The following is a 10,320-nucleotide window of genomic DNA, read 5'->3' on the forward strand; positions in this document are numbered from 1 at the left end:
CAAGCTGGTCAAAATTAACAAAAGGCACTTCATCTGTTGCATGCTTAGGGCAACCTTTTACTGTCACAAGTATAGCATTTGCAGCATAACCCAATGCATGTTTACCCATAAATAAGCTCCACCGTCTTTCAGGTAAACTTCCATAGGTTTGCAGCCTAAATACAGTATATCGAAGATCATCACAATTATAGGATCAGCACCCGTCTTATGTGCTTTTTTTATATATAAAGAAAGTGATTTTTTCGTTAATGGGGATTTAGTCTAATCAGTGCAGTAGACAAAACAGCAATCAAACAGCCCTTTGTAAACTGCCAGGTGCTGCTCTTTAAACCGACTTTTCTAGAGTTTCAGGAGTAGTGTGGAGCTGCTTGCAAAGGGCTTTCAAACAGCCCTGCACTTTGCTATGAAGTCCTGACCATTGGGCTTTCAAAGTGCAGCATCACCTGACATCACTCTCTGCCAGGGGATGCGAAGATTTAGGATCTGACCCACTGGCCATAAAACCTGCCCCTGGTCTACGGTGATTTGTTACATGAGTCATTGAAAGCCTTGACTATCACTTTGTTCACTTGTCAGAGCAAGCAGGGTCCACCAGTTGCCCCATCACTCTAGCAGATTATGTTATCCCTTCTGCTCTTTAAAAGAAAAGAAAAAGTTCAGGAGTTGCACTCCGTAGTGTTTCCCTAGCACTACAGACAACACTTTTCTGCAGTACAGTACAGTGGTACCTCGGTTTATGAACACAATTGGTTCCGGAAGTCTGTTCATAAACTGAAGCGTTCATAAGCTGAAGCGAACTTTCCCATTGAAAGTAATGGAAAGTGGATTAATCCGTTCCAGACAGTCCGCGGAGTACTTAAACTGAAGCGTTCATAAACTGAAGCAAACTTTCCCATTGAAAGTAATGGAAAGTGGATTAATCCGTTCCAGACGGGTCCGCGGAGTACTTAAACTGAAATGTTCATAAACTGAAGCATGGGTGTAATTGGTTCCGGAAGTCTGTTCATAAACTGAAGCGTTCATAAACTGAAGCGAACTTTCCCATTGAAAGTAATGGAAAATGAATTAATCCGTTCCAGATGGGTCCGTGGCATTCATAAACCGAAAATTCATAAACCGAGGTGTTCATAAACCGAGGTTCCACTGTATAGTAAATTAAGTGAATTATCATTGTATGGTGGTTTCTGGCGGTAGAAAGAAAGGCTTTCTTTGATAATGCTGTGTATTTCAAACCATGTGATATGAGTGCTTTTCCTATGTAATTGTTTATGTAGGAAAAACTACTGTTTGTTGGAGCCTTAAATGTCTATTCAGACACTGGTCCCCATTGAGGTTAGTGCAGCTTATTCCAGGGAAGTGGGGACAGGACTGCAGCCTTAAGCTCTAGTATAAGTTCAGCACCATTCCTTCTTGTAATGCTTACAGTGTGTTTTCCTTGCCACACGTAGACAGCGATCATTTGCTTCGCACTCCCCCCCCCCCTTTGCCTGTTTGGCTTCATCCTTAATAAATTCACCAACAGGTTATGAGCACTTACAGCAGTTACTCCCCAGGGAAAAGGGAATGAGAGAAATGTCCTGTAGGGAACAATAATGCACTGGCAAGGCAGAGGATGAGATGACCTAACAGAGGCTTTTTTGTGAGGATGGGTTGACTCAGATTTCTAGGATTCTATGAAAAATGGATGAGAAGAAGGGAGAGATTCAAAAACTGCCAGTCCTTTGAAACAGGTAGGAGTAAATGCTTCCCCTCTCCATCTGCGACATGGGATTTTTTTGAGACGGAGATTTATTTTTGGGGAAAATGCATTGTACATGATTACTGAGTTTAGCAAGGAGAATACAAAGGTATTCAGATTTACTTCCCCAGTTCAAATCTGGAACAGATAATTATTGACCAAAAGCCAGTCCACTTAAGGATGAATTATGTGAACAATTGCATGAAGTGCAATGATTTCAGCTTAACTCCCTGTGGAATAGTATCTTAGGTCACAGAAACATCCATGCTAGCACAGACTCATGACCACCTCAGCAGCAAGACCAAAAAGTCATGGAAATCCGCCTTCTATACTAGACATTCTACAGAGTAGGAAGCAGTACTGTTGCCAATAACTTAGAATACCTATGTTTAAAAGGTTAAATTCTGATTCTTGAGATTTTACTGTTAACTGCTTTTCATTGATGGCATTATATACAGCCCCAAAACTACACACACCTCTTTTATTCCTACTTACAACAGCTATGTGGAGTAGATTGTGATCTTTATTTTGCCAACTGCAAAAAAACAAAAACTGATACAGTGGCTCATTTAGGGTAAAAGTGAGCTGTAAATTAGCAGTGTGGCACATCAGGCGGGTGTCAAAAATACAGGCTCAGATCTACTCTCAGTAGCCTTGCATAGCTCTCACACAAACCAGCTCTACCTGGCTCTACAAAAGTAGCCAATAACAAAAAGGAGCTGTCTGCTGCACCATGGTGGCTTGCTATAATAATAGATTATTTTCAGTTTAATTGTGGTCGTCTGGTCCTTTTCCTTCTCAGCAGAATGACCTTTATTGGGCGGGTGTTTGTATTTCTAAGTTATTGGCAACAGTACTGCTTCCTACTCTGTTGAATGTCCAGTATAGAAGGCAGGTTTTCATGACTTTTTGATCTTGCTGCTGAGGTGGTCATGAGTCTGTGCTAGCCAAGAAGCATGGATGTTTCTGTGACCTAAGATACTATTCCACAGGGAGTTTTGCTCTAGTGCCCTTAGTGATGCTGGCAAAAACTGGTCTAGGCTGGTGAAGCACCTCTGTTATAAGACACGGCCATTCTAATAACGGGCTGCAGAACAAAAAACTTTGTATGTGCCTCTTTTAAAAACATACGCATTTTGTGGGGATTAGGACCTGTTCAGCCGCTTTTCAGGAAGACAATTGATTTTGATGAGATTGGTCCTCTCTTGGATTCCAGAAGTGCTTGAAGAAGCAAAATCAAAATGAAATACAGTACTGTACTGCAAACATACAATACCCAATTAAAAAGTGATAGCAAAAATTACACTGCAGTAGTTACACACAGATGCCAACTCAGGATTGTGTATTAAAGCAAACCCATTGCTCCTTCCAAAGCATTGTGCTCACAGCTTCTTGCCAGCATTTATTCCACACTTCGCTCTTTCCATGACCTAATTACCATGTACATTAAGCAGTGGGGGCTCTGCTACAGTTCAGTGCCAAATCCTGAGACAGATTGTAACAGAGGCTATAGAGCACTTCTGATAATGACGTGGCCATCTGCAGGGTGCAGGGATTCCTGCCTTTTCATTAATACCATCTTTCCTCAACCTTTCCTTAGTCAAAGGGGGTCCCTAACCTATTGAGAGTGGAGATGCGTTATACCTGTCCGTGAAAATGCCCATATGCTAATAAAAGGCAAAATAGCACGCTCTCTCTAAACCAGGACAATGTTTCACATTTTAGCAAATGATTGAATTTACCCTTGTTATCTGGCATTGACAAATATATGTGCATATTACTGAATTTGTATGGCTGGGGGAGGAATGTTTGAGAAACACCTTCCAGAAAAGCAGGTATACTTCACAGAAGAATTTTGCAGATTTCTTTCCGCTATCATGAGAATACTTGTGCAATGGATGTTTGGGGCTGGGGAGAGAAATATTCTTTGACACCATACTTTGATGCCCAAACCATGTCCTGATGGTGAAATACACTCTTGCTAATGTCCCACCTTAGCTGTACAGTGTGATTTAACTTTTATTTAGGAACACAGAAATGCAAAGCACTTAGTTACATGTATCTACCATTAACAAAAGTGTATTCCCTTTATTGATGACTGAATAACGGTTGTTCTGTAACTATCAGCATTAGTTTGAAAATGTTTTGTGGAGTTCACGTTAGCCGATGCATCTCTGTGTTCAGTTTATATTGCCAGCCAGGAGGATGAACCGATGCTTAGGGGAGAAACTGTAGGTGGAACATGTTATTTGCATGTAGAAGGGCCCAGGTTCAGACATTGGCATCTCCCAGGTAGGAAAGGCTCAGTAGTCCTGACTCACGCAGTGTAACACGGGCTTATCTGTCCAACAGCATTATTATAGTTGAACAATGCATTATTGTTCCTTGTTGCATGTTACTACACAGAAAGGAATGATAGGCCCATCACTCACCAAATTGTTGCAATAGGGAGCTGCACACAGTAACTTTTTTCCAAAGCAGGCAACAAACAATTTGCCTTTAATCCAGGTTTGTGGTTTACTAGAAAAACTGTTCCTCAAATCCAGAATAGGTCAATATCTTTATTAAGCCGACAAAAAAAAGAGAGACAGAATAGCAGGCAATCTTTGAAGTTCTCCAGAACACTTCTTTAGGCGGAGCGTTATGCAAAGCAAGGATGGGAAAGTAAAAAAGCCAGCTTGGTCTTAAAAGCATAAAGACTGCAAAGGTAGCATTCTTAAGACTGTGGGAAGAGGTATCAAATTTCATATATTATGCAACTCTCCTCGGTGCTATGCATTTTCCAGGTTATACCGTGTTTCCCCCTTTTTAAGACACCGTATTATTACTTTTTTTTCTCAAAAAACCACAGGGTGGCTTATTTTTGGTGGGATGTCTTACTGGTACCGGTATTTTTATTACGAGTCTGAGGGAAGGGAGGTGTGTGCGTCCCTGGTGCAGCCCTCTCTCCCCGGCCCTGGGATGTTCGCGAAGGGCTGCTCTCTCTCTCCTCCAAGGTGGGGACTCACTTAATAGCAATCTGCTACACTGGAGCTTCTTAAATCTAAACCAGTATAATGGAATCTATCTGTGTGATACAGTCCTAGCAGTAGCCTATACCTAAAGCAAGTAAGGATCTCTACCAGCCAGCTGCCCAAGACTGCAAGACTGTCTGAAGTTCCAACAACATAGCACTTTGCAGTGCTATCACTGATAGCAAAGAAGCTACCTGCTGAGAACAAAGAAGCCAGCTAAGCAGCAATTAAGATTGCTGACTTGGTAAATGGTAGCAATTGAGAAGCAATTGAGCCAGCGAGGTGAGGAAGCACGTGTTGTTAGGACCGGCAGTTTAACTTTTGTGTAAAGCAGCGTTTAGCAGCTCCTTTTAGCAGCTCGCAAACAGCGAAGGAAAAAGTCCTTAATAAATAAATAAAAGTCCCCAAGGCAAGGACTGCGATCCAGACTACTTACAAATCCTTAAAGGGGCAGCTCCACAGACAACCAAGCAGCATAAGGTAGAAAGAAAACTGCAGCAGGATTTTTAAAAGGCTGCTTTATGCCCGGTAAAAGCAATGAGACAACAATCAGACACGGGAGATTCCCGTTAAGAGGAAATCAACGTGCATTGAATGGAAGGGAATTTAGGGAAAGGTGGGGGGAAGCGAGAGGTGGGCTGTGTGTGTGTGTGTGTGTGTGTGTGTGTGTGTGTGTGTGTGAGAGAGAGAGAGAGAGAGAGAGAGAGAGAGACGCAGGGGGGGGGGAGAGAGAGACAGACGCGCGCACGGAGGTCTCTCCCTAAAAGGGAAAACAGCCTTTGCATTCTTCAATCGCCCCTCTTTTCTTCCTCGTGCCTTCATCTCCTCCCCACCCCACTTTTCTCCCCTTCACCAAGTAGAGCTTACACAGCTTGGCTAAAAAAATTATTTTTGGATCTTTTTATTTAAAAAAATGCTCTCAGAAACGGGGAAGAGAAATCACAAGGCTTCGGCAGCCAGCAGCTACGGCTGTTCGGTGCATTTTTACAAGCTTTTAAAGGAAATACGTGTCTGTGGAGCGACAGCAAAATGGGGAGAGATTTTTAAGGGGGGAGTTGGCTGGCAGGAGGGGGGTTATTGCTAGTGGGTGAAGGGTCTATCAGTATGTCTTATTTTCGGGGTATGGCTTGTATCGCGCAATTGCTTAGAAATCCTGCTATGGCTTATATAATGACTACGTCTTAAAAAAGGGGAAACACGGTAGCTAAGACATTCTAAGGTGATTGATTCTCAGTGGCTGATTTTTGAAAATATAAAAACCAGCTGTTCTTTGGATCTAGGAAGAGTACTTTATAAAATACATGTTGTTGAATCTATGTGTTTGGGTAAAAAGCTATTACTATGAAAATAAATTTGAATAGGACTCAGAAAGCAGCAAATCTTGGGATTACTGCACTCTTGCAGCTTCATGTATATCTTCTAGCTTCCATTCTATAGAAAGGAACTTGAATATCAGTGGAACCCAGGTCCTGAGGGTATTAAATCTTATAGCTCACTAACTGATAATATTGTAAGACTCAAAACTCTCACCAACCTCAGCCAGCATGGCTATTTGTCAGGATGACAGGTATTGTAGTTCATCAACAGGTTAGCCATTCCTCATACAAAAAGCATCTATTCTTAAGGAGGCACAAATATTCATCCAAATGTGTTTTGATTGCCGTGAGCAGTTTTAAGAAACTGAAATTTCTCCCAGGTTCTTAGGATACTTGACAATTGTTTAGATATTTTTCACGTATGACACAAAGCTGCCTCTTTCCCTATCTTACTACTGTATTTATTATATCGCCAATTGAGGCCCACTCCCCTAGCTATATGTTGACTAGTGATTACTATTTTAAATGCATTTCCAGCACATCTTTTTTTTCAAAAAAAATTATTATTTTGCTGAACTCTCTTCCTTTGTGACACTTCCTGACATAGTAGGACAGTGCCATCTACAGGCCAGTCTATGCGCTAATTAAACTCTTCCCCAGTGGCTTGTTTTATAGGTTGCAGTAAGCCATGTTCAGATAGTGCTTGCACAAACTTCTCATCTCCTTCAAAGTGGCACCAGTCTCTCAGAGACTTCTGCAGTGTTGCTGAGTGCCTGGAAGCCATTCCACATCACTGATCTCACTTGTCAAGGGGAAAGAGAATACTTTTTGTAGCTCCCAGGATTAGAACCATTTCCTCCTCTGCAACAATCAGAACTTTAAGTGGTTGCCTTATCTTAGAGCCCTTATTCTGAATGCCAGTTACAACCTTTCACAAGCTTAATTGTGCAATGAAAACACAAGTTAAAGCTAGAACAATGAGAAAGAACTCAGTTAAGTGCCTTTTGTCTATGCAGAACAGCAAAATAGACACGATTGTACTGATCACATCTGAGATTCTTTTACCTTGGAGATGGCCCCTGGATGGCTCTTGTTAAAGAGATCAAGGAGACACCTTCTTATGAATGCTTCACTTTATTTATTTATTTTTATTATTATTTTTAATGAATGCTTCACTTTAGACCTACTACTACTGCAGCTTCTCGTGCTGTAGGGCTAAGGTGGAAAGACTTGGATCACACAGGAGGAAACTCTGTGGTGGCTCCTTTACACAACATCAACCCTTGGGAAAGAGGGTTAACACAAGTGTGGGAAGTAAGTGCCCTTGTGGCTTCCTTGACTCCAAGAGTTACACAACAGCAGCTGCAACTTCCAGTTGTCTATGTGCATTCCATACCAGTGATTTTGAACTATTTATCCATTTATATCTCACCTGCCCTCCAAGAAACTCAAGGTGCCATACACAATCTCCCCACCCCACCTTATATTCACAACCCCCCCCCCCTATGAAGGATATAGGTTGAGAGTCTGTATCTGGACCAAGGTTACTCTTCCTGGTCCTAATCCTCCACTTTCAACCACCACACCACACTGGGTCTACTCGTTCTTCAGGCATAAATGTGTAGTGATAAATAATTACGCTTTGTGCTTTTTCAGAGAAAAGAAGCTGAAAGGCAGAGTGCAGGAGTTGGTGAGTGCCTTAGAAAGACTGACAAAGAGCAGTGAAATCCGGCACCAGCAGTCTGCAGAGTTCGTCAATGACCTGAAAAGAGCAAACAGGTAAAGGATCTCGCCCACCCTGGCCAAATGGCAGTACACACTAGAATCATAGAACTGTAGTTGGAAGGACCCCTGAGGTCATCTGATCCATGCAGGACTCTCAACTAAGTAATGTGTGACACTGAACTGGAACTATTTATGTTTGAAACTTGTGTGCTTATTGTGAACCACCTTGAGTGAAAGTTATTCAGAAAAGAAGTATGCAAATAAAGCAACTAACTGTACTCTTAAGCAGGCTACAGCTTTGCATCTATGCCCCCAGAAGCAATGAAAACTGTAAAATCGTCTACCCACTTAATAAAAGTTGCATGGGCAACTGGGGTTGGAAGTGGGGAAGATGCTACCCAGAAAATAACAGATATCTGCATCTAAGATGTGGATTTGAGATTCTCACATGAAACACCCCAGAATGACCTGTTGCTGCTTGTTTTCCAACAGTAACCTTGTGGCTGCCTATGAGAAAGCAAAGAAGAAGCATCAAAACAAGCTGAAGAAACTGGAATCCCAAATGATGGCGATGGTTGAAAGGCACGAGACCCAAGTGAGAATGCTCAAACAAAGAATTGCCTTGCTAGAAGAGGAGAACTCGAGGCCCCATACCAATGAAACGTCACTTTAAGTAGAGGGGAAGATTTTTTTATTTTGAAAAGAATCCATGTGCGTTGCAAATTTGTCTCCTGGAAAGACTCATTTAGGTGGTGAACACACAGGCGGATCTGGGAAAGGTGGAGGTCAGTGCCTCAAAAAGAGGAGTTATGACTTTGGCAATATATAGCCATCTGGAGGAGCCAAAAATTTAAGTAAGGCTTTGGATGGCTGTGCATATCAGATAGTGCCTGATGGTTAATGTATCAGTTTATCAATGTTCTATGTAACTTCCCCCCCCCCAAATTTCCCTTTTCCTTCCTCCAAATTTACGGTCACAAACACCCTACTGTTCTTATGCATCGAGAACATTCGTTTGAGTCCCTTGCATTTTTTGAGGGAATGTTTAAAGGCCATGGGACAGGTAGGTTTCATTTGAATGGGTAGCAATTCTCTCTATCCCATCTCCTCTGGCTCCTTCTCTTCAGTAGAAATGATCAGGCACTTACTAAGGGGAGAGCCAGACATTTATTGTAGTTAGCCTCTGGCCGCAGATTAAGCCCAAGCAAACATTACCATAGCCCCGCAAGACACATCTAAGGAAGAAGTACTGTGACTCTTTCCTCTCCGGGAGACTGGAGCCAACCAGCTCTGCATGTGTGCAGCTAGTGCTGCCAAGTGAGATTTCAAATGGGAAGTAGTATTTCAAAAGGAAGAGGAAATTCAAAGGAGCTTTGAATATGCTGACCCAGTGCCTGACACCCTCCATCTAACAGGAGGGTGCTTTGCCATTTGAACCTCTCTCTTCTAGACATACCAGCGGAATGAAAGCAGGCAAGCCAACTGTTTTTCCGATCCAGGTAGAGGTGGTACAAAATTGTACACACACACCCTAAAATGGGAGTAGATGCAGTTGCTGTACAGTGTCAGCATAATCAAATCATCAAGTTCCGAGGCTGAACATGGTTTAGGTTGTAAAGAAGAATGTGCCTAATCAAATGAATGTAGGGTGGTGCTCCCTGAAAAGCTGTATGAAGTCACTTGCAAAAGTGCTATTATGATGCTAGTTTGGCCCTGCAAAACCCATCGTTATCAGTGGGAGTGCAACAGGTTGCCTTACGTCAGTTCTTTGTATAACTTATCTTTAATATTCTAGCCTCTGTTCTTCTCTAGACATAAATGCAGCAATAACTCATTGGTGGCAGGAAGAGGGAGTCTAGGCAAACATCCTGGGAATCAAGGGAGGAGTGTCAGCTGCGGCACAAGCAACTCTATGGTGCCTTGCTCTTTATATGTCCCCCCCCGGACTGATTCTCTAAGCAGCCAAGTCCCAAGTCCTTCCACATAATTTCACTGTAGCAGATCATGTGCTTTTCTGGACAGGTTTTGGGATTTCTGCTGCCGTTTCTCTTCTGTGTTGTGGTATTTTACCTGTTCAAACTAAGGGGGTGGAATGTCCAGGTGCATCTACGGCAGTGGTGGCCAAACTTGGCCCTTCAGCTGTTTTTGGACTACAACTCGCACCATCCCTAGCTAACAGGACCAGTGGCCAGGGATGATGGGAAATGTAGTCCCATCCCAAAACAGTTGGGAGGGTCAAGTTTGGCAACCACTGCTCTGTCTGTCCATATTTTTAAGATTTAGCATTCAGGAAGAGGGCAAATATGTGAAAATTAATGTTAAGTAATGCATGTTTAACTCTCATTTATACCTGATTTGTTGTCCGTCTGCTGCATTGTTGTTTTCCGATATAGCACATCTATCCATGTGGCAAGCTGTATAGTAGATGGACAGTTTTGGTCATCTTTTGCCCTTCATCCTAATGGGCTTTCCTTAAGCAAAATTCAGTTTACATGCAAACTATGTTAATGTTTCTCCAAATGAATTA

General features: G+C 42.3%; 1 protein-coding gene across 4 annotated transcripts in view; it reads left to right on the top strand.

Annotated features, from left to right (window-relative positions):
* The window catches only part of MCC (MCC regulator of WNT signaling pathway), a 202,635-nt gene extending 192,590 nt beyond the window's left edge, over positions 1-10,045 (top strand). For all 4 annotated transcript variants that reach the window (XM_035099855.2, XM_035099856.2, XM_035099857.2 and 1 more), the window contains 2 exons: positions 7,725-7,847; positions 8,286-10,045. In XM_035099855.2, coding sequence (XP_034955746.1) covers positions 7,725-7,847; positions 8,286-8,466 — 304 coding nt within the window. In that variant the 3' untranslated portion in view covers positions 8,467-10,045. The remainder of the gene's footprint in view (positions 1-7,724; positions 7,848-8,285) is intronic.
* The last annotated feature ends 275 nt before the right edge of the window (positions 10,046-10,320 follow it).

The sequence above is a fragment of the Zootoca vivipara genome, chromosome 11 (assembly GCF_963506605.1).
Source record: "Zootoca vivipara chromosome 11, rZooViv1.1, whole genome shotgun sequence".
NCBI lineage: Eukaryota > Metazoa > Chordata > Lepidosauria > Squamata > Lacertidae > Zootoca > Zootoca vivipara.